This window comes from Pangasianodon hypophthalmus, chromosome 17 (assembly GCF_027358585.1).
Source record: "Pangasianodon hypophthalmus isolate fPanHyp1 chromosome 17, fPanHyp1.pri, whole genome shotgun sequence".
Taxonomy (NCBI): domain Eukaryota; kingdom Metazoa; phylum Chordata; class Actinopteri; order Siluriformes; family Pangasiidae; genus Pangasianodon; species Pangasianodon hypophthalmus.
The window spans coordinates 16355889-16381198 of record NC_069726.1 but is presented as its reverse complement, the minus strand read 5'-3'; the positions used below and the strand labels follow the sequence as shown (position 1 = coordinate 16381198).

The 25310-nt window shown below is 39.2% G+C and overlaps 1 protein-coding gene across 13 annotated transcripts in view; it reads left to right on the top strand.

The window, feature by feature from the left end:
* psd3l (pleckstrin and Sec7 domain containing 3, like) overlaps window positions 1-25310 on the top strand; it is a 127865-nt gene that overhangs the window by 39378 nt on the left and 63177 nt on the right. For 8 of the 13 annotated variants that reach the window (XM_034312732.2, XM_034312731.2, XM_034312733.2 and 5 more), the window contains one exon: window positions 21075-21269. In XM_034312732.2, coding sequence (XP_034168623.2) covers window positions 21075-21269 — 195 coding nt within the window. Of the gene's footprint in view, window positions 1-9299; window positions 9614-10991; window positions 11389-21074; window positions 21270-25310 lie in introns of those variants that run through there. The other 5 variants (XM_034312739.2, XM_034312736.2, XM_034312740.2 and 2 more) reach the window with 5 other exon arrangements.

The following is a 25310-nucleotide window of genomic DNA, read 5'->3' as shown; positions in this document are numbered from 1 at the left end:
TGCCTTCCCACCATGCCTATGGCTCTCTGAGCTCACTCTTATAAGCATTGCTTTTCTGGTATTAAATATGCAGTGTGTGATTTTTAGAAAGCAACGCGGACATAGGGGACAGATTTTGAGTTCTCTGGTCTCTGTACGCATTAAGCAGTGAATTTATGTCACATGATGGTAAATAAAATATCTTCTGAAAGCTTTTTCTTGCCTATTAGTGGTCAAGTACATTTTCAGTTCCATGGCGACCAAAAGGAAGTGGTTTTGGGTGTATAGTGTGGTTTCCTCTGTTAAATGCATCAATTTTGCCCTTCAAGTGAACAGTGTGTGTGTGTGTGTGTATGCGTGGTGTGCATGTACGCTGCTAGAGGTCAGTAATGAGCCAAAAGAAGGTTGGTGCAGGAGCTGTTTACATATTGTGTGCGGAGAGTAGACAGAATACTGAGAAAGACGACCGCTCCTTCGCATATGCTGAAACAAAAAGATAAACGATGAAAAGATATACACTTGAATATACAGCCACATCCACCCTGCAAAATCCTACCCATGTAGACAAAGCTCGGCCCCCAGAACCTATGCGGATTAGCATGCTAACTAGAGTTATTAGCATTAGTGATGGATGTTGAAGCGAACTCAGACATTCAACAAGTTAAAACACTATTAGCACACAAAATTCATCCCATAATGATAATTCTGTCACTGTTCTCTTATGAGCTCTAAGCCCTGGTATGAGCACGTCAGCATTGTTAGCTAAAAGATAGACCGTTCAACTGCTTGAAAGCCAAGTGATAACACTATAAACACACAAAATTAGCACGTAATGATTTATGAAGACAGTCGAGTAAGTCTTTCTTTGTAATGGAAAAAAAATCATATCTACTTTGTTATATAAAGGCGATATAACATTCGAACAATACAAAGCTTTATACAGATTGTGTTTACACACTTGTCTAGAAGTAATGTTGTCAGTTTTGTGTCCAGCTTGATCCCCTTCACTGGTGATTGCTCACAGGAGAATTATCTGGCTGTGCTGGGCGTTTGCCGATTTGAGACTGAGATTGGGTGGAGTGAAGGGCTTTGAGGAATGTCTATAAAGTGACTGACAAAAAACCCATTTAAACACAAACAAGCATTCTGGCCCATAAGGCAGTTCTCCAAATAGGTTTTCTTAGCCATGAACTACACTTGTTCTCAAGCCATGATGTGAACCATCACTTTTAATCATGTTCAACATATTTTTCCAGATTATTTGTACTAGTAAGAAATATAAAAAATCTACTGTTGCACCTTTAAATGACAATACTTCTTAATAACTCTATTTATTGTTAGAGTTGGATTATATGAATGTCCAAAATACACTCTGTGAATGAGTTGTTACTATAGAAGCACGTTAGAACGAGCGGATTAATACATACCTGTAATTTGCCTTGCAACCGGACCTACTGCTGGAGCTGCTGTTATAGAAAATTAATCAACACCTTCTGACCAGTCAGATTAATAAGATGAATAATATCTAGTGGGAGGATATGTCATATGGATATGCAGAAGCTAAATCCAGTCCACTCCAGGCTTTATCTCAGCTAATCAGTCATTTATTTATGGAAGAGTGTATCCTGAGCACAGATTCACTCAGTGAAGAGTGTGAGCTGAAGTTCTGAAGGCTTTGCTGAGTCATCAGAGTAATCTGCACGTCCCGTGGTTATCTCCTGCCCTGAGTGTGATCCTGGAGGGAAAAGAGAGAGCTGTTTCCAAGCAGTACCAGGCTCTGTGTGTGTGTGTTAGTGATGGGAAAATAATCAACCCTCAGATGCATCATTATTGTCTCCTAATTTCTGCATCTGTGTACAAAGTACAATAATTGGACTTTTATGCAGGGTTTAAAACATTAAGACAATAAAAGCAAATGGAACTGCATTAAGTCTTGGCTGAAAATGATAATAGATGTGTCAGAAATGTTAAAAGTGCTGTCTACTCCGTCTGTATTTGTAGGAAGGGAGTCATGTTCCGAATGTTTGAACAGACTGCTGTTTTACCTAATGAAATACTTTCACCCAGCTGATTTTTGACAGCAGTGTACAATTTTGGACATATTGTTCATCATATGCCTAATCTCTGACAGAGCTCTGGAGCCCAAGCAGCCCAGTATTTCTACTCAAAACTGTTGAACCAGTCAGTGATACTTCCTTGAAGTGTCTAATTACACAAATAGAACCGCACTGGTGTTTTCACTGCATATATGTAGACATCAGTGACTGTGAAGAGCAAACATTGTTTTGGGCTTGTTTAAAGATTGCTATGGTAATGATTTTGATAATGAGACAGTGACTTACAAACATGATCTAATGTTAGAGAATTTGGAGCTCTGACAGATTACAGCAGTGTACAGGACATCATTTAGGCGGTTAAAGCTGCCTCACAGCTCCAGGATCCCTGGTTCTAACCTGAATTTGGGTTACTGGCCAAGTGAAGTTTTGCATGTGCTCATCATGGCTGTGTGGATTTCCTCCGGGGACTCTGGTTTCCTCCCACCTCCCAAAAACATGCCAGGAAGTGGATCAGTGATTTTAAATTGCTATGGGTGTAGATGAGGGTATGAATATGTGTGTGTGGGTGTGTGCATGGTGCCTCATCCAGGTTGTATTCCCACCCCATGCCCAGGGATTCCTTGGATAGCCTCCGGATCCACTGTGACCCTGACAAGGGTCTGAATGAACAGCCTTAATCTAGTTATGACCTGCAGGCCTACAAGAGAGATTTTTCTGGATTCTGAACTTAAAAACGTTCTCAAGGGCAACAGTGGCACAGGCCAGACTAAACAGTGTTGCAGTCCTTTATATGTAGTTTAGGGCAGTAGTCAAGACTACCATTGTCAAGGCCAAGACCAGGACTAGTTGTGATCGAGACAAGACTGAGTTTTAAGGGGGTCGAGGCCAAGTCAAGATTGAGTCCAAATGAAACCAAAACAAGACTGAGACTGAAACCAAAACAAGACTGAGTCAAGACTGAGACAGAAAACCATCAAATCCTTTTCAAGGCCAAGCCTTTACTTCAACTAGTTGGCTTCATTTGTTCATTGCTACAGTGATTTATCTAGAAGAGCTTTTTATCTAGAAGAGCAAATTATTTCTTCCAAACATTGTGCATATGGAAAGAAAAGACAACACAAACATTATTTTTTACAAACTCTTGGTCAAGACCAAGACAATATTTAGTGAGACCAATGCCCTAGACAGAGACAAGTCCAAACCAATATAGAAAATGTCTCAAGACCGGTCTTGGATTCAAGTCCTACAGCGCTAGTTGAGGCATTTTCAATGAATTTAGTTTGAGAAGTGCTGTGAGGAGAAATGCATAGAGGTTAGCCTCTAGCAGTATCATTTTGAGACTGGGAATTTTTTTGTTATGAAATTGTAGTATGTCATCACGTGCTGTATTTGTATTGTGTTAACGTACTCAATCAATTGCATAAGCCTATGACTATGTCCTTCATTGTCCTATTTATCCCATAATTCTGTGCACTAGGTCAGGTGCAGCAGCCACTGTGGACAATAATGACAGTATAAATTAGTTTCTTTGTAATTGTTATTTGACTTACGATTTTATTTGTGATGAGAAATAGCTGGTGTATGCACAGAAAATTCCCAAACTCCTTTTGTGGCAAACAACCAACCACAGACTTTCCCCGTAGCCCATCAGCAAACAAGATGATCTCATTTACTCATCACTGATTCTTTCCAACTAAACTTGTTAATAATTTTGAAAGATGGGATTTTGTGAATTTTTTTTTTTATATCCAGTAATTGTATTTTGCTCTGAAAATCTCATTGTGTGCCAGTGTTCAAAAGTTTGTTGTTTTACTACAATCTGCACAGATGTGTATACATGGAGGTACAGAGATACTGATCAGATTGCAGTGTTCAAGATTCTGAAGCTCGTGGCCAAAAACGTGCACAAAATATATCAAATGCTCTGCGGCATGTTGGTGGAAAGTCTGAGGCTGGGGCTAGTATCTTGGCATGTCATCATGTCATGCTTCCTTCAAAGGGTGTCTCAGATTGTTTCCTTACGAGTCGTAATATAACAGTGCTGCCTTCTAAGACACAAACTTGTCTGACAGCGGAGGCATCAAGGCAGTTGCCTTGCAGTTGGGGTGTTAAAAGGGCAAGTGGTCATCACAAAATGTAGGTGCATTAAGATGAATTAGAAGCTCTCCCTGAATCAAATTTGAATACAGATGCCACCCAACGTGTATATGTGTGGTGATTCTCTTGTCTTCTCTTCTGCTTCCTCTTAGTTGGACCCCAGAGTTCCTGATTCTTTGGCCACTGTGTACTGTGGGTCTGAGTTATGGCTCTGCATCCTCACACTAGCCCTCGTGGCAGACTGCTTCACAGCCTGCACTTCATCTTTTGATGAATTATTGTCAAGGGCAGAATGGCTCTGGTTATCCTTGAGGAGCAAGAGATCCAGACACAATGCGTGCTCAGGCTTTCAGCTTCGCAAAGGAATTCGCTAATGTGCCACAATATGCTGTCAGAGTGTAGCTGCTATTGTACTAGCACATGCTGGTTCAGGCACAGTTCTTTTTTAGTGTTATTTATTTTCCTCTGCCCAGGCTCTGGAGTTCTTGCAGTGCTGAAACCAAGAGAGGGAAGTGGAGGAGTGTTCAGAATCAGTGGGGAGGATCGTACATGTCCAGTTCAGCCCACGCATTGTGCTCAATATGGGACTGATACATCAGGAGAATCAGGGACGCAAGAAGTTAATTACTCCTAGTTATGATAAATATAGAAGATAGTAGAACATACGTAACATACATACGTAAATATAGATATAAGTAGAACATATACATATGTAAGTGCTGTTTGGACTCACCGGAGAGAAGAGCACTAAATCCAGCATCATCTGTGGTCAGGCTAAGTTCCACATGTGTTCTGTGTGAAGAGGAACTATCACATTGTTATGAGGAACGACACGACAAGATCACACAGGCCAGTTTTTTTATACCTCCATTTCAGTCTGAGCAGGTGTTTTTTTTTAGTGCTGCTTAATTTTAAGTTTCTCAGATTAATCATTTTAATGGTTTTTAATTTAATGTCATTTCTGGATAAACTTACATGACCATCAGTGACCACATGGTTAATTCTGGAGCCACTTGGCTGGAGAAAGACCTAGCATTTGTCAGTAAAAATGTTCTAATCTTAGCTTGATAAAAGAACCGCCTACCTGGAAAAGGGAATTTGACCCAAATTACAAATGGCCATTCATATTTACTCACTCCCAGCTGTTTATTATTTTATAAAAATAAAAAAAACCTCTAGTCCTTTTCAAAGATGTGATTCTGAGAACTTTTTTCAATCTAGTGACTCCCTCTTGCTCCGAATAGCCCATCGTATCACGGTGTTCGGATGCTTGTGCATACACACAAGCGTTAATACCCAATCCAAATACAGCCATCAAGATTCTGAAGCTTGTGGGAGCTAAGAACTAGCTAAGAATTGATACAATTTTTTCGGGCCGTCTGTGGGGATGTTTTTTTTGTACTTCTTGATACTGATACTGTAATGAGAGACCAAGTGGTGTTGATCAGTCTGAGATAACATAGGAGTTTATTTAGTGTGAGCAAGCAGTAGATGCCGATGTGTTTTTGGGGGGTTGGAGGTGGAGTGCGTGGGTTTCAGTGCTCAGTGCTCGCAGAACTGAACTGCTCTCACACTCCACAGTTTCTCTGCATGCTTGCCTCACTGCTTCACCCTCAGAAATACCAAATACAGATTGTGTACACTAAAATTACAGCACCTTGCTCTTGTTTTTGATGACCACATGCACTGATACAGCTTTGTATGTTCAGGTTGGTCACCCACATGCCAGAGATCATGCTGCAAGAGAAACACATTTGACCAATCACATGAACATCACCAGTTCAAATCCTGAACACAGCCATCTGTGGCTGGGAGTTCAAGAGAGCAAAATTAGGGAGAAAATTCAGGAAAAAAAATCATTAAAAAATATAGAAAAGATAGAGATAAGATGTTTTATCAGGTTGCTAATGTTAAAGTATGATGCTGATCTTTTATTAATATTGATATTTTCACAGAGCGCAGTTTGCGTTCTGCTTTATTTGTTAAATACGTCCATGACGTACATGACACTAGGCTTATGTTACATAGTATCACATGATATAGCGTGTTAGTATCAGAGCATTTTTTACAATATGAGCAATAGTAAATGAGCACAGTATCAGACCGATACCCGATACCAGTATAGGTATTAATGCATTGCCAAGGACACAAAAGTGCGTCTGGGTCTGACGCTGGGCATGCACCGATTCACTTTTTCATCCTTAAAACGACACTGGTATTACAGTATGATTTCATACTAATCGTTATGAAGTTATGTGAAATATCAGAGGCGGAATGGTGGCGCGCTTTAAGACAAGTTGTGTCCTAAGTTTACATGAAAGATCTGTGTTGCAGTAGTCTGACTGAACAGAAAAATGTCACTTCAGATCCAGTACTGATCCACTGTTTCAGGTCAGTACTTGGTATCGGATCAGTCTACAGTATCCTTCTCTGTCCACTTGCAATGTTTTTTTTTTTTTTTTTTTTTTTAGAATTGATTTGCAGACTAAGCAAATAAAGAGATCAAGAAAGATAAGTCAGGGTTAATTTAATTGAAAGCACAGATCTCATTAAAGACTGCAGAGTGGAAAATTGTTAGCAAATGATAACAATTAGTGAATGATGTTCAGACAGTTTTAAGTGAGTAATAACAGCCTGTCCTGAAGAAGGTGTGCTTCTGATCGATGTACTGACTAATGGAAAGTTAAGGACCAAAGAGAGCAGAGACGTATTTTAAATAAGTCTCTGGTCTCTGAGTCTGCACAGATTTTCCTTTAAGCTAAATCTTTGTTTTGCAGGGTTTTTTTTCATGGTTCATAATGCTGAGTTTCTGTTCAGTCTAATTGGACCTCTTTTGATGGTGTTTTGCAGCTTTTAGCACAAGCGCACATTGTGTTCTTATGTGGGCTTGCATGTGTCATTTAAAGTCATTAAAGAAACACGGTTCAGTTGCTGGGCATTTTGATTTATTTCATGAAGTGAGAAGAATTTGGGTTTGGGTTAGGGCAGTGGCTTGTCATACTGAAAGAATAACTTCCCGGTTTTAGTCACTTCCCCTGAGAGACGTTTCAGAGGCCATAGAGGAAATGAAGGTCAATAAAAATGACGATAGTGCGAGAAGAAGCCACATCAGTGCTATCAAGGGCTCAGCCTAAATGATTTCATTCTCACATTCTTTCAGAATGAGGCAGTTTGGTCTGAAGAGCTCTGTTTGTCCTTCCAGTCCATATGGAAGCCATCATGTGTGATTATCATTTATCATTCCAAAAAATGTTGAGAAATGATAACGAGAAACAAAGCACATGGGCGTATTATTGAGTTTTTTGTACAAAAAGAATCTCCAACATTTTTGACAGAACAGTTATAGTCAAAAAAAAAAATGACCTTCTGACTGAAAGTGTAATTATGGAGAAAAGAGAGTCTGCCCACAAATGATGTCTATGCAATATTAATAAGATTTAGTTAGTCAAAGTGACAGATCTTTAGTGCTGCTTGATCATCTTCTCCTCATAACACATGGGATACACTATCAAAAAAGATGTTTTTATTTTGTGTACCGTACATTCTAGAGGTGGGGGTTCCCTGGAGGGCTTAGTGGTTAGGCCCCGGCGCTCTCACTGCCGCAGTCCAGGTTCGATTCTCGGCCAGGGAACAATCCCTAGCCACTAGGGTTGCACAAGACTGTACTCCCAGTGCCGTTCTCAAGCCCAGATGTTCCATGAAGCCCCTGATTTGTTATATAAAGGCGATATAACCAAAAACATGGACTTGTACTAAGTCTGAAAAAATGACATTGTTACATCACTAATCACAATATTCAGTTTTGCTAAAGTTTTGTTAACTAAACGCCAATGAAACTGTGTAGCCATATTATAACAACCTGTTAGTTAAGAGTTTTTATACTATTTATAGTATTTTAAGTATTTAATGAAGGAAATAGGAGTGAAAAGATTTTTATCTCTAGTCAGTTGCTTTTTAAAGTGGAAAAACAATTAAGTTATAAAATCACTGACACCTGATTAGACCCATAATACTTGAAAAAGTGTATCATAATGTTAATATATTGCAATATGTACAGTGGCTTGCAAAAGTATTCAACCTCACTGGAATTTATCAAATAACAAATGATAAATACACATATTCTTCCTCTCAGTAATTTTATTGCAAACTCATGTTCTCTTACAGTGAATTTTTAAAGTCAAAATGAATTATTCCATGCATTTTAAAGAAAATCAGAAACTGAAAAATTGACTTATAATTGACCTGCACTTGTAAAATATTAAAACAGCTCTCATGTTCTGAACAAAAAGACACTTCAGTTGAAATGTCATTGAAGAGATTGTCAGTCTGAAGGAAAGGAGTGAAAATAAAGACTAAGGAGCATTCTTAGAAAGTTAAAGATAAGGTAATAGAATGCCATATCTTAGGAATAGGATGTAAATTATATCTAAGAGGTTGGTCATTCCAAGGAAGGACTGTTGGATCAATAGTGAGGAATTGGAACTACATCACACAATCCAAGCACTACCTATCCCTCAAACCTCAGCACAAAAACAAGATGGAGACTGGTGAGGGAAGCCACAGTGAGGCCAACAGTCACTCTGAAGGAGTTGCCGAAGGTGCACCAGACAACCATTTCAGGAGCTCTGCATAAAGAGGAATGTATGATTAGGTATCTAGGAAGAAACCATTGCTCAGGAAGAGCCATTGAAAGCACAAAAGGAGTAATGTGAAGAGAAGGTGTGTGTTTTTTTTTTTTTTTTTGGTGTGATTTGGGCAAGTTTCAAAGCACTACGTGTGGTGAAAAGTTAACACAGGCCATAACTCAATTATCACCATCCCTACAGTGAAATATGGTGGTTTAGATAACTAACAAAGACTCCAGCGGTGTATATAAGGAATAAAACACAACAGGGCACGCTGTTATTAGAAAATAATCAGTGGCAGGGTGGCGTGCCGTGGCTGATGCGAAGTGGAGTTACTGTTACCAATACAAAGTGGTATTTTTCCTTATTCCTTTTATATCACAGTCATTTGCCAACAATTACATTATTTATTTATTTATTAAAGAATTACTTTTTTTTCTTTATAGTGACATTTAATGTTGTGGAATGTCCGAAAACAAGATATACAGGGCGGGTGGGCCTCTGGCTCACTCCCTAAAACCACGCTGAGTTTAAGCTTGGACACTCCCTTCTCCAGAAAATCACAAATACCGTTGCTGTGGTGTGTGTGTGTGTGTGTGGTGAATCATGATTGAAGGGAAAGGAAGCAGCATTTAGAAACATCACACATACGATGAGTGATCTGTAGAGCCACATCTCTAAACTCTGGTTTCTCCTTCTGCTGAATGTCTCCTGGCCACTGATCAGTACAGGCACTACACTTTTCCTCTCTGAACTCCTAAATCCGCTCAGGATTGAAATGCCTGCATATCAGCACACGATCTTGAGAAATATTCATGGTATTTGGCTGAAGGTGAGGGAAAACGTGCTGTACTTGTAAGTAGGTGTATTATTCACTGTTTGCTTTGACAGAACTTGCACTTTTATGTTTTAAAAAAATCTGAGTTGATTTTTAACAAGGTAAACAGAGCTTGAAATGAACAACATGCATGAAGTTTTTGGTACTGGCAAGTGACAAGCTGCTCCTCAAAAACAAAGTGTATATTGTGTAGTCTGTATTAACTGCATGCACATTTTACTTATTTAGTTTGACTGTTCTACACGTCTTTTCTCACCTTCTCGCTTTGCAGATGATTAGCTAGGTCAAATGTGGTGACAAGAAGTGGAAAGTGGGTGTTAGGTTGTGAGTGGCTTAGGCATGACCCAGCTAACAAGCAGCACTGTGCAAAAAAAAGAAATCATACAGATACAGGTCAAGAGCTTCAGTTAATGTTCACGTCAAACATCAGAATGAAGGAAAGGTGTGATCTCTGTGACTTTAACTGTGGCATGGTTGTTGGTACCAGGTGGGCTGGTTTGAGTGTTTCAGAAACTCCTGGTCTCCTGGGGATTTCACACACACACATGTTTTGGATATATTCTTTTCAAAAACAACCTCCAAGGTGGAGAAATTTTAAAACTCGGAAAAACATGTTTTTTGAAAAGTAAAACGTACAATCGTTGATGTGGTGACTTTTTTAGGAGACATTTTTTTAACATTTATGGAAGGAGTCTCGGCACAGGAAGGTCTTCAGGACAGAGGAGTTTACACTTTCTGGTTTCTTGCTAAAATGACAGGCTGCGTTTTTTGAGAGAGAGAGAGAGAGAGAGGCTGGTGAGGGAATGACCGTTTATCGAAGCTATAACGTAGGCGAGACCAGGAGCTAACTTGTCTATTGGACGTTCCACAACATTAAATTTAACTCTAAACTGTTAAAATGTGCAACGTGTCATTCATTAACAAATTAAACATTGTAATCGTGGGCAAATCGCTGTGGTGTCAGCAGAAATACACACTCCAGACCATGCTGTTATACGAAAATAATGCACTCCAGTGGGTAGGGGCACTCAGCTTGCGCGTTGTGCCACATCACTCCACCCCGACGTGCATTATTTTTGTGTAGCTGCAAGGTCTGTTGTGTGTTATTCCTTACTTATGAATGTTTTGTTCTTATTCTGTTCTGAAAATCTTCAGAAAATCTTCCTTCTGCATCTAACACGTTTTGATATGCAACTGATCATGACGGATCAAGGACTATGCAAATGATCTGTGACGTCATCTGGCGACTCGCAGAGCTTTCTTGCAACTTTCCCTTGAAAAGACTTAGCAGCACTGTTCAAGCCGTTGACTCAGTCATGATCGCATGTCAGTGAAGCATGAGCATGCAGTCTAGTGATTAGTAAATGCAGTGTGTGCGGAGCAGGTGATTAGTCAGACATGTGTGGAGCGTTCATGTGCTCAGGGAAGGTCGGGTCATGGCACAGAGCAGGCATCTGGAGCTCATCAGGCCATGTTGTGCAGAGAAGCCTCCAGATGCGTGCTGCTGCTTCTCTAGGTGCCATTTTCGCCCGGCTGCAGTGCTTTGTGGGAAACGCCACCTCTTTTCTTCCCACAAGAGGATGAGCTTCGATTGAACACACAGAGTGAAGGGGTTTTCGCGTTGCTGTTGTGTGTGTGTGTGTGTGTGTGTGTGTGTGTGTGCGCGCAGGATGTTAAGGAGATGTCGGAGTATAAAGCGCAGTTTAGCCAGGAATTGCGCTTGCACAGTGAAAGTTTTGAGTTTGAGTTTGATTGTGTGCTGGTAACCTGATCTGTGCGCCGGAGACTGCAGGTAAACAACATTTAAGTCGCTCTTGAACACAGCATTATACCGACTTACAGCCAGTCGAGCTGAAAAACAAAACAAAACTTACTGAACGGTGTGAGAAGTGTGTTTTTCTTATTTAGCTGTGTCGGATACAGCCTCTGCTTGTTGGGGGTAATGCTCAGTCAGACATTAGTGGTTTCTGAGAGGAAAAACAAAGGTGAATGAGCTTGTAGCCGGAGAAACTTTTCAACAATTCCGCTTCATACAGGAGCCACATGCTTCATTTCTCCTCAGTCGTGTTTCCTCATTCACTTTTATTTCATATTTCATTTCAACCTTGTAGCTGGAGCTGAGCTGCGGATTGGCGGGGTTCAGTTAGCCACAGTGCCCCGAGTCTTTCTGCTTTCTGTGTGAAATATAATAGAAACTGCAGCCTTTTTTTCCGGGTTATTGTAAAACAGCATTCAAATGGTTAAACTTGTGTTTATTTTCATGTTTGTGTCGGGGTTTTTTTTTTGTCGGGAACTTTTTTGTCGGAGTTTTTCCAGATGTGCGCCAGAAAACTTTTACCTCAGTGTGTTTACAGACAGCTTTAACCATATCACAGCTCAGAGACAGAGTCAATGCCTGTCTAAAATAAGAATAAAAACACACACTCTGTTTAAAATAAGAATAAAAACACTCGGACATTCCTCTGTGTTTAATACAGTTGTTAACTCTGGTTATTTTTGTATTTTGCTCTTTCCAGACCATTACCTCAAATTTTACTGAAGAAAGCTCTTGTTTTTATGCGAACCAGCTTAAAACTGCAATAAATTCATCCCACTGCTTTACTTAAGAAGGTGTGAACTCCTAATTTTGATTTATGGTGTTAGTCTGTGTGCTGACACTAAATTTCTGTATTGAACACCATTGTGTTATCAAGCTCATTTAAAAGTAAGCTACAGCCAATCAACACTGCTTTTGCTTGACGGAATGTGTTGTGGGACACACACACACACACACACACACGCATGCATGCACGCACACATATGAATTCATTGCAAATGCTAATTTGTCTCCCTTGTTGGTGATACACAAGGTCAATGTAGTGTTAGTCTATTTAGACTAGTCCATTAGTCCATTCATTCATTCATCTTCAGTAAACGCTTTATCCCGGACAGGGCCGTGGAAGATCTAGAGCCTATCCCGGGACACTAGGCGGGAATACACCCTGGATAGGACATTGGATATGACCAGGCACATGCACATTCACACCTAGGGACAATTTAGTGTAGCCCGTCCACCTACTGACATGCTTTTGGAGGTGGGATGAAATCCATGCAGATGTGGAAAGAACATGCAAGATGCTCCACAGACAAGTTTTTGGGTGTGTCTCGATCAGCTCAATAGGTCGTCAATCAGTATATCTTGTACACGAGTTTGGGCGCTGGTAAGGACCCTGGTAACGACCCTGACTCAGTACACACTGGGACACTGATGACTCAATTTCCGGTGACATGACTCCATAGGCTACTCGCGCAGTAAAACATCACAACTGGAGTTTATCAGCAACAGGCAGGACCGATACTTTTGACGTTATATGTCATATAAATTTGTTGGCTTAATCACACGCGTTTCTGTCATGGTGCTTCAGGCAGGATCGTAGGCTAGTGGATTTTTTTAAAGTCATTAAACACTTAAAAGTTGTTAGACTCAAACAAACCACATATAGAATGTCAGAGTTAAAAATTGCTAATGTAGGTAATCATTTGAGAGCTACAACAACGATAACAAGCTACTTATACTTGTAGACGAAGTTGACTGAGAGTTCGTCTGCCATTTTTTTCGAGCTGAAAGGCTTCAGAAAATATGATGCCATTTCCAGTATGGGAACACAGTGAGCATCGATGCTTCCTGTTTTTTGCGGTGCATTGTGGGTTTTTTTTTTTTGAGGGAACAACCGTTCCAGTGCACTGGAAAGATTTTGCGATCGAGACAGCACTTAAAATGGCTGACTCCCTGATCAGTGCTCTGACTACTGAACTAGGGAACTGATTGAGATGCTCCCAAGGTTATTAATTTTGTGTAGTCAGAGTATATATAATACATAACAGGAGCTAACTTATCTTGTGGATGTTCCACAAAATTAAATCTAACTACAAACTGTTAAAATGTGCAACATGCCATTCATTAATAAATTAAACATTGTAATCATTGGCAAATCACTATGATGACTGTGTGGTTATATGAATGCACGTCAGGATGGTGTGATTCCCTGAAGTGAATAATATTTTTGTATAACTGCATGGTTTGGAGTTTGTTATTCCACTTATACCACAGCAATTTGCCAATGATTGCAATGGTGTTACCACCCAGAAGTGGATTATTTTTGTGTAACTGCACGGTCTGGAGTGCTTTACACCACAGTGATTTGCGAATGAACGACACATGGGCATTTTAACAGTATATAGTTATGATTTAATATTGTGTAATGTCTGAGAGACAAGTTAGTTTCTGTTATCACTTATGTTATAGCGATGATAAACAGTAACGACCCCCCCCCCCCCCCCAAAAAAAAAGAAACCAAGAAACCAGAAAACATAAACTCCTCTGTGCTGAAGATCTTCCTGAGGTCCTGGGAAACTCTGCATGATTGTTTTAATGCGTTGACGCTCAAGACTCGTTCCATGAACGCTAAATAAATGTCTTCTAACCAAAACTTCACCACATCAATGATTCTACGTTTTTCTTCATTTAAAAAACACGTTTTTAAAATTCCATTTATTATTAGTCGTACATTATGCAGAACGTTTGCTGTACTAATTCCTGTGAATTAACTCATGTTACAGCCTGAACTACTGACTTAGCCGTGTGGTTATACAAAAATAATACACACCTTCTGACCGAGAATTCAACCGCACTGTGGTATAAGGTAAATTATAATAGGCCAGTGTGGAATAAATCATGTCTATCACAATATTTAGCACTTATGCTAAGTGTTTTTAGCAAATCTATGGGGCTATTAGTAATTTATATATAATTACGCAGGTAAGCTCAAGCTCTGTAATTGTTCTCTAATGTGTCTTTATGCAGCAATGCTAGGTGGTCATCTCTAGCACACACAATTTATCAACTCATATTGAGGCAGCTGGATGAAATGAAGCTCCTGCTCTTCATCTGAACTGAAAGTAGCTTTTCCTCTTTTTGCACTCACTTCGCTTGAGCTAGAGTTGAAGTTTATTTAGGCTAAAATGACAGGGTGTGTACGCGCTCTGGCTAACCCTATTGTAATGTTCTATTTATATTCCCAGATGACCTACTCTCTTTTTGCGCATGCTTGCATCCAAAGTAGACAGAAAGCTGAGTTATTGCAAGGAAATACAGGCTTATTTTAAGGACAGCTTGTACGGTTTACCGTATACCCCTACATCCGTTTTAACGGTGGTATTGATTACCACAAAAACTCCAGATATGAAATAAATATCATGTACTGACATATATCTACTTAGATCTTGACTGATCTTGATAAGGTCCTTAAAGGATTCTCGTAATGCAGAAGTTGTCAAAATGTGAGAAATGTGGCCATGTTATCACCCACATGATCATGTGTCTGTGATTATGGTCGAGTCTTTAATCAAGTGCCAAAATTTTTCTCACAGAAGCAGTAGCAGGTTCTTTTAAAAAGACAAACCATGCTGCATTATTTGAGTCTTCTCTCCCTGATAACAGTAAGTTTTTCATGTTAATGGATTTGTAATGTACAGTAACTGATTTCAGTTTGTGTTACATGGATTTTGTCCAGCTAAATTGTTTGTTACAGAATAAATAATGACCATGTGCTTGCTGAACATCCAATTTAAGATTCATTCCCCCCTTTGCTGTTATAATAAGCTTCACTCTTCTGCAAAGGCTTTACACTAGATTTTTGGAGCATGGCTGTGGTGATTTGCCCAGAAAAGCATCAGTAAGGTCAGGCACTGATGTTGGGCAAGAAATCCTGGCACGTAGTTGGTGTTTCAGTTTATCGTAAAGGTGTTCATTGGGGTTGAGGTCAGGGCTCTGTGCAGGACCACTGAAGTTCATCCACTCCACCTTTGGCAAACCACGTCTTCATGGAGATCGCTTTGTGCACAGGGGCATTGTCATGTTTGAACAGGATTGGGCCTGTTAGCTCCAGTGAAGGGAAATCTTAATGCTACTGCATACAAAGACATTCTAGACAATTCTGTGCTTCCAACTTTATGACAACAGTTTGAGGAAGGCTCACATATGGGAATGATTGTCAGATGTCCACATATTTTTGGCCATATAGTGTATGTACGCTTATAGCTTTTCCCATTGTTTAAATATAAATGTGAGCAGTTTACTGGCGGTTGCTAAATACGTAGTTCAGCATAAACAGGATTGTCTATGGGGTGCACATCCTCTTTAGTGAATGAAGAAGTCATTTAGGTCAAATAGTCATTTTCCCATGTTCATGACGCATGCACTATAGTGATGGCTGTGTTGAGAGAGTAATTTTGAATTCATGTACTCAAACACGTTGAAAAAGAGATATAGATTTCCCTGTAAAAGGAACAGTTTGGTCTGTGCGTCAAATTATTTAGGAAAATTCACCCTGAACGACTTGCAATCAGTATTTATGATTAATATTTCATATTCAGCTTCGTCATATAGCTGCATTGCATTCTGGGACTGTGTTAATTCGGATTCCACTGTGATGAAATATTGGCACGTCTAGCTTCATCTGGGCCGTTTTCCATCCAGCAAACTGACTGTCACATGCTTAGTAAGAGCAATATGACTGATAATACATTTTATCGTAGAAGAAATCTCATTTGCGAATTTCACATAGTATTTTACTTATCAATTATGCGGTTACATAATAAGTATTTAATTAGTCGATTAAATATTTAATACGTATTTTAAGTATTTTATAAGTTTTTAAATACATCTCTAATTAAGAGAAAATTAATAATATTGTATCAAAATTTAATTCTTTGCCACATCTTATTTAATCCAACATCCAGAACCACTGATTCTTCATTTCATTTCTTTTTTTTTTTTTAGCATCATGCGAATTAATGAACCATCACGAATTACCTGATGAGCATGAACCTCATTTTAGTGAGTGTGTCATTACTCAAACACTTTGGCAGTTTAGTTTTTTCTCTCCAATTTAACCAGTCTTTTTGTTTTATTTAGCATGGTAATTAAGCCTAGTCCTGAGTTAGGCATTTTGGGATCTTAATATTATTGCTCACAGCCTTTTTTTTTTTTTTTTCTTTTTCTCCCTTAATTACATTTTCCTGTTTTTCTAAATTGCCACCTATTCTAGGGCAGATATAATACATTGTCAGTACTGTCATCTATAAAAATGTGGAAGTGTTTTTTTGTTGTTATTTTTTTTGGCCTCACAATTTGCATGCCTCATTACGGCACATTTCAGGAACTGAAAGTGATCTTAATTTCTCCCTCTCCATTATTTCCTAGTTTGTTATGCATGGCAACCATGAGTCAGAGTGTAGTGAGGTTCCCTTACCACGCTATCATACACGGCCTCTAAGAGACACGGATAGGGACGAGATGACGAAACATTTCCACACACAGCGTGTCTTCTGTTGGAGCTGAGGTCATATCTAATATCCTCGTCCTCATGAGGGAGCTCTTGACTGCTGTCTCACACGCTGCCAGGCTTCTCACTGTCATGCTGTGTTGCTCTGAGAGCCAGAAAGTGTAATTATACGTCCACTTCTGATACTCCGTTCATGTATATCCACCACATAGTGTAGAAATTCCTAGTACACCTCGTCTCTAAGGTCTATATATGGTCCATTTATTGGTTTTCCATGCAATTAATATTTCATGTTGTTTTGAAGAGAGCAGTTGGTTATGCAGTGTGTGTATGGAGGATATTTGGGAGAATGGATTCATTCACACGCATGCAGATCTACTGGTTCTCTCCACACTCGGAAACATTTCGTATCCACTCTTCTAAATGTAATTTAAATTCCATTTGGTTAAAATGTTTTCTCAGTGCTTTATTTTTGCTTATGCTTCCTTATTATTTTCCTACCACTCCAGATAGAGCTTTTTAATTTTTTTTGTATTTTCAGTGAAAAGAATCAAATAATAATCACACTTATAAGTTTTCGGTGTTATTTACTAGGATAGTCACAAGGTGGCGCTGTTGGGTAACCTTTGTTCCAGGAACCTGTGATTTCCAATATTTAACTGTCTGAAAGAAATATGCCGATACTTAAGGAACAGTTTCTTTTGTGAGGAATGCCAGTTAAAAGTTATGAATTTATCCATATCACAGTGAATATGTATGTGTAATTATATGCAGGTTAAGAACTTAAGTTAATTTTCATATCAAACATGAGAATGGGGGAAAATGTGATCTCAGTGACTTTAACCGTGGCATGGTTGTTGGTGCCAGACGGGCTGGATTGAGTATTTCGGAAACTGCTGATCTCACACGCAGCAGTCTCTGGAGTTTACGCGGAATGGTGCCGAAAACCATCCAGTAAATGCCAGTTCTATGGGTGGTAGCCCCTTGTTGATGAGAGACATTAGAGGAGAATAGTTAGACTGGTTTAAGCTGGCACGAAGGCTATGGTAAGTCAAATAACTACTCTCTACAACAGTGGTGAGCAGAAAAGCATCTCAGAATGCACAAGAGTAGAAGACCACATTGGGTTCCACTCCTGTCAGCCATGAACAGGAATCTGAGGCTTACAGTGGGAACAGGCTCACCAAAACTGACTTTTGAAGACCGTTAAAACATTCCAATCTTTAACTTTCCAGTTTTGGTGAGCCTGTTCCCACTGTAGCTTCGGATTCCTGGTTTGGGCTGACAGGAGGGGAACCAGATGTGGTCTTCTGATGTGGTATTCTGAAATGCTTTTCTGCTCACCACTGTTGTAAAAGTGATTATCAGTCTGGTTAATCTCCTCTGACTTCTCTGAGCAAGGCTTTTCAGCCCAGAACCGCCGCTCATAATACACTGCACGTATTGCTGAATCATAGAAGAGGTTTTTCTTTTTCCTTTTGTTGCTTCCCAATCAAGCCCACCTTCATTTCACAGGTGATTGACAGACACTTAAATGCAGCCATCGCAGCACTCATCTTTCGCTTTTATTCTAGTCATTCTTTCAGGTGGGGACAAAATTCTGTCTGAATAATTATCATCTCGCTCGAGCTCTGATCTTAAGGAATGGCTTTGACGCCTTTCCACTTATTATCCCAAGCTTGCTGAGTAATTCTGACCCACTGTCACTGAGAGATGAAGTGGCTTGGGTCGCTTTTGTACTCACGTTAGATAGGTGTCACTACTCCTGCTCTGTTTCTCATTGCTATGCCAGTGAGCCTCGTCCTTAACAACTTGACTAAGCTGCATTTTATGTATCATTAGGTCACGTCTTAATGTCCGAGTCAAAGACATTCAGTGGAGCTCAGTTCTCCCCGCATGTTAGCAGGATGTCTGCCATGATTAAAAGTACAGCCAGTGTTGCATAATGTCACTCTCCTGATTAGTTTTTCACTCTGGCTAGATTAGAGCTGTGTGTGTGTGTGTGTGTGTGTGTGTGTGTCTGGGGTTGGAATAGTCTTACTGGCTGACGGACTGAATTTATTAAAGTGGGCATAATTAAATTCTCTAAATCTCTCTCTGCTGATTTGTGGTATCGGGCGTGAAGTATTGTCACGTGAACTTAATCTGCCACTAGTTGCCACTTCCTGAATTCACTATGATGGATTTGGCTTTACAGCATATCTGTTTAGTCAAACTGGGTGAGTATGAATGACTCAATTATGATAGACACAATGACAATAATTAAGAAAAGTAAAGCTAAAATGTCTTATTGGCTGGCCGCAGTATGGCGTTTAACCCCACCCCGAACACATAATCAGTACTCAAACCAAGTAATCATTCCATGTTACATCATGTTTAGTCACTTTTTCTAACAGCTGTGTGTGTCAGTCCTAAACGTCTAATAAAGTCAAAGCTATTGGAGAGTATAGATCCGGACGTGGTTGATGAGAGTGATGGCTGGAACTGACAGTTTTTTGTTTGATGATAAACTGGTTTCCATTTCAAAGCATTGTAACTTCTGTAAACAGGATAGAAGTGTATGTGTAATCTTTGGAGATGAGCCTGTTTATTTTGGTAGCTGGAACATTGCATGCTTCCTCACAAAGCGCTTCTTCACAACTTTAATATTGGTAGACGTGTGTGTGTGTGTGTGTGTGTGTGTGTGTGTGTGTGGGTTTGTGGTGTATGCTTGTATTCTATGCCTGTATGTGGACACCTGACCATCACACTCATATGTGGTTCTTCACAAAACTGTTGCCACAAAGTTGGAAGTTGGAAGTTCTATACATAATTGTATAGAAGACTTTGTATGCTGTAGTATTATAATTTTCTGTCACTGGAATTAAGGAGCCCAAACGTGTTCCAGCATGACAATGCCCCTGTGCGCAAAGCAAGCTCCACGAAGACATGGTTTGAAAAAGTTGGTGTGGAAGAACTTGAGCTGCCTGCACAGAGCCCTGACCTCAACCCCACTGATCACCTTTGGGATGAACTGGAGCACTGACTGCACCTCAGGCCTCCTCACCCAGCATCAGTCCACGACCTCAGTAATGCTCATGTGGATTAATGAGCGAAATCCCCACAGCCATGTTCCAAAATGTAGTGGAAAGCCTTCCCTGTAGAGTGGAGGTTGTTACAACAGCAAAGGGAAAAGATGTTCAGAATTTGATGTTCAGGAAGCACATATGGGTGTGATGGTCAGGTGTCCACAAACCTTTGGCCATGTAGTGTATATTCAATATACTGTAGCATGCTCAGTGTTTCAGTGCTGAAGGTTTTGAGCTACTGCTCAGCAGGTTGTTAGATCAAATCCCCGCATTGCCAAGCTCTTGGGCTCTAGCGCAAGACCTCGGACCTTCATCTTCTCAACACAGTTATAAGTTGATTTGAATAAATGCATCTGCAAAATGAGAAAATGTAAATGCAATGTGTTAAGTTGGGAGAAATATAAATAACATATATGTTCACTTGGAATACATGCTTTCTATAATCATAAATGAGCATTAGCATTTTTGTTTCCTGTGTCTGGTTGAGAGTATGCCACATGCATTTTTGGGTTTACAATGGTGCAGAAAGAGTCAGTGGACTTATGTCATACACTTTATTTGCGTTATCCTTGCCACTCTGCCAGTGTAAGATGCTTTTCCTTATATCAGCCCTAAACATTTGTTTTTAAACACTTCAGAGAACATTAGGAAAACAAGCTCTATAGGAGTTTTTCAAGGGGTTTGGTAATTTATATTAATTCTCATAGATTTATAGTTAATTAATCCATTATTAGTTATATAATCCATGTTGACTTTTGTCTTTTATAACTAAAGCATACTCAAGAAAAATGATATATAGCTAGATAAAGATTATCATTATATATATGTGTATTTTGAAGTTTTAGTTGCACAATTTTCCTCATTATCTCTTTTTTTTTAAAAATCTGATTACCATAAAAATGTATTACCATTTTTCATCTAATTACTAATCTAATTATCATTTTCTTACTGATATTGATATTAGTCCCTGATATTAATTCAATTAAACCAGCTGATTCTGAGTTGCATTCAAAGCAGTGTGTAGGATTAATGAATGATTTTACTTTCCTTTTCTCTGTTTTTTTCCTATCTGTCTCTTTCTGTAGCAGCGATGAGGGGTTGAAAGACGTGCTGTCAGACTGGGACTTGGACATGGGCAGCACCGAGCGACAGAAGGACAGCACGGACACACTGAACAACGGGCACCGCAGCGACCAGGAGGCAGCACGACGCCTGGCGCGCCGCCTTTACCACCTGGAGGGCTTCCGTCGCTCTGACGTAGCCAAGCACCTGGGCAAGAAGTGAGGAGATGGGAAAAACAAACACACACTTTTTTCCATCAAGTTCACTGTGACATTTAGATTCGGCAGGCAGTGCAGTCACCTTCAAGAGCAGGCAAACGCCAACATGTTGTGTCTCACCTGCTGGTCTGACACATTTTGACTCATTCAAGATGTTCTCACATACAGCCAGCCTTACTCAGGTGCTACACACGGCGTTCAGGAGCACACAGACACACACACACACACACACACACACACACACACACACACAGCACATATATGTTCTATATTATATCAGTGACTTTGGACAAAGTCATTTATGTGTGCAGCAAACCTGTACCCTTTGCTAGAGCAAAAATCAGTACAGTGCGCTTTGCAGGCTCTTCAACTTCTTCTCGTACACGTCTTTGCTTTCTTTACTCTTCTGTTTATATATTCAGATGTCTTAATAGGGGGCAAACAATCACCATGCCACTTCACATAAAACCTAAAGGTGAAATACTGTCAACAGCTTTTATGTCCATGTGTCATTTGGAGTGTGAAATTCAGGCTTGGGTATGAGACTCAGGCCTTGAGAAAAGCCTTGAAGGATACAGTGGTTTAAAAATGAAGCCATTTTTGCTTCCTCTGCTTGATGCTGATCTTCACTTGCATGAAGAATGAGTTGGCTTTTAATTGCAGAATGAAGTTAAGGTTGGCTTTGACTTATCTGTAATGACTACTGAACTGCAATGCAGTTCGGATGAAGTACATTGCCATAGAAAGCCAAATTTTTAGCATGGTCTACTGAAATTCAGAAACAGTTATCTTTTTATAATTTGGTTGGACAAATCAGCAGCCTGGGCTCCTGGGACAAACAGATTATGTGTCTGGGCTAGCAGTTCTTTTTTTGTAGTTGCCCAAAAATTACCATCACATGCTTTTCTGCCAGTGACATTACCATCTAGTGTACCATCACTTTTTCCCCCCCCGTTCAGTTCAAAACAAACAAAGAAAAACCCTGTTCCCTGTTGACTTTAACACAACAGTAGTTTTCATTTGATGTGTAACATGTAACAGGCTTCGTGTGGCATGAAGCATGTTGAGGCAGAAACTAGCATGCTCTACTGCATGCACTAGTTTCTGAATCGCTCTGCCTGCACTACACACATGCAGGGCGCAGACAGTCCAGGATTCGAATTATACAGTTCTACCTAACATTTCTATTTTATATATATATATACATATATATATAACAGAAGGTCATGCAGAACTTTATAATTCAAAAATGAATATTCATTCAGTAAGATTCAAGTAATGTCTTTACGTTGGAATGTAATAAGAGAAACCACAGCTTATTTCTGAAAAGTTAGCTACTGACTAGTTACTAGTTACTAGGGCTCAGACACAGTGTTCTACGCCAGAAACATATTCGGTGGCTACACGTAATCATCCCCTCTCGGGGAATTCAAGTAGTCCCTCGTTTTCCTTAGTTACTATTAATGAACTTAAGCTAACTAGCTTGTCATGCGTTATATTTGCTGCCACTTTTAGCTTAGGTAATTAAGTTGCTTAACAATAAAAACTTTGGAGACTGCACTTGCCTGGTGAACAGGAGTGGCGGAAAAAAACTTGCTAGTGAACAAGAGTTGGAAAAGTACTGAGAATTTATACTCAAGTGAAACTATAGATAATGTGTCAAAATCTTACTCGATTAAAAGTGGAAGTATGTAGCCAAAAATGTACTCAAGTTAAAGTAAAACAGTTGCTACTTTTAAATGTAATCAAATATTAAAAGCTAAAATGTAATTTTTTTTACTCATGAAATTTATTTAATATCATGTTTTCATGTTAAACTACATATCTAAAACTATTAGATGATGATTTTCATTTTAAAGCAGCTACATCGTTTTGCCTCTAAATATCATTCTGTAGGTTTGCTGGTCATATGCAGGACTAGCACTACATAGCTTGCTAATGAATTAATCAGACGTAAAATATCTTGTAAACACCCAACATTTACTGTTAGCTAGAATTTGACGTCCTGCCTAGCCGAAAATGTTAGCTACTGGAGTTGATGCTAGTCTAACTTGGCCTTAGCAAAGTAACAGGCTAACTAGGCAAATTAGCCAAACTCACCTTAGCATGCTCTTTCAGATTAGATGGAGTTCATGACTTCTAGGGAGGCGAAGGAGACGCCTCATTTTATGAGTATTTGTTACGCCAGCATATTGGAACATTTTACTGAGGTAGGGCCCGGGGCGCTCATCCTCAAGTTCCACACTGCAGTCTGGTGGATTATCTATCTTCAGATGCACACAGATACATGATGTAGCATGCGAAGATTACCTCAAATGACAAATTGGCGCGATTCCTGACAGTTGTTTATGCAGATGAAGTTGATTGGCTGCTGAGCTCATTGGATTGATGGAATAGCATCCAGTTGAGAGAAGAAGAAACCTTCAAGATTTTTAACAAGTACTTTGAAGATCTAAATAAAAATGTAAGGAGTAATTAAGTAAGAGTATAAGTACTCAGTTTCAGTAATACTTGGGTACAGTGTAAATACGTCAGAATACTTCTAAAGCATAGCAATGAAGTCCAGTTACTCAAGTATTCAAAGGAGAGTAATATCGAGTAGTATTTATTTAATCATACGCCAGACATACATGAATAACATATAGCTGAGTAGTTATGTGTCCTTGTCACTGTTTTATAATAAACAATGCTCAATTATGAAGGTTATTGCACATGGCAGAGCTTTGTGTATAGATTGACTAGGCCTAGTAGGGATAGGTCAATGGCAAAATTTATTATGGCACAAGTGAGGGGCTGAGATGGAGAATTCCCACAGATATGTGAGTGATGTAAAACCCCTTAGGTTTCAGTAAGCAGACTGATTAATGATTCAGTGTTTTTACCCATTTTCTAATATTGTTCCCAAAGCCATATTTCAGTAGGATTCATCAAAAGATTTTCTCTGCATGCTGATTTACTGCCTCTGCCAGCCTGCAGTAAGAAAACCTCGTTTCCAAGAATAAAAAGTAAGACAGAGTTGCTTATTCGATGACAAATGTCCAAGGACAAAACCTGAATTAAAGATGGCGTGATCTCTGATATCACAGCAGCAGAATCTAAGCAAGAGCTTTGTTGTGCTTATAAACTTGTGCTTAGGCACCAGCTGCTTATCTCAGATCTTCAGCACTCGGCTCAGGAGGAAATGATACGGTGTTCACTTCTGAATTAATACAGCCATACAGTGTAAACAAGAACCTGACACTTACATATCGGTTATCCATCTTCAGCCTGAAAATTTCCTTTATTTTGAGATTAGTCTTGCTCGAGGGCATTTTATTCTGTCCTGTTCGTTAAGTCAGTTAATGTATCCTTTTTATGCTTTCTGTATGCTCCAGTAGCTATTTTTATTAGAGGTGGCACTGAACCTCGATACCAGCGAAAAATGATGAATCGAATATCAGAATCGGATATCAGGCATGAACTGGAATTGGATTTAGAAAAGAAATTTATTTTTGAAACCAGAAATGTTAACATATAAAGTGACTCTTTTATTTATTTATTTATTTTAGGATTGATTTTATTGTATTTATATGTACAGTGTAAGTGATTTTTGTGTGAAACAGATTAACTGTAAAGTGCTTCCGTGAAAAATAATAATAATAATTGTTTAGTAGTTTTTAAAGAAAACTATCTGTGGTATCAGTATACTAAATTTTCTGTAGTGGAAAAGAAATAGTGGTATATTTAGTTTTTATTGAATTTTTATAGTAAAACCTGTTGTGGCGCGCTGTCAGTCATTTTCCTGAGGCGTTTTATTTCATTTATACAACAGCAATTTGCCAGTGAGTACAATTTTAACTTTTAATAATCAACTCATTGTACTTTTTTTTTAAAAATCCATTTACAGTTGCATTAATTATTGTGGAACGTCCACAAAGCAAGTTAGTTCCTGTTATCACTTTATAATAGAGTCATCCTCTCTTTTTTTTTTTTTTTTTTTTTTTTTTTTTTTTTTTTTTTTTTTTCTTGTGTCGGAACAGCTTCACCTGACTTTTACAAAAA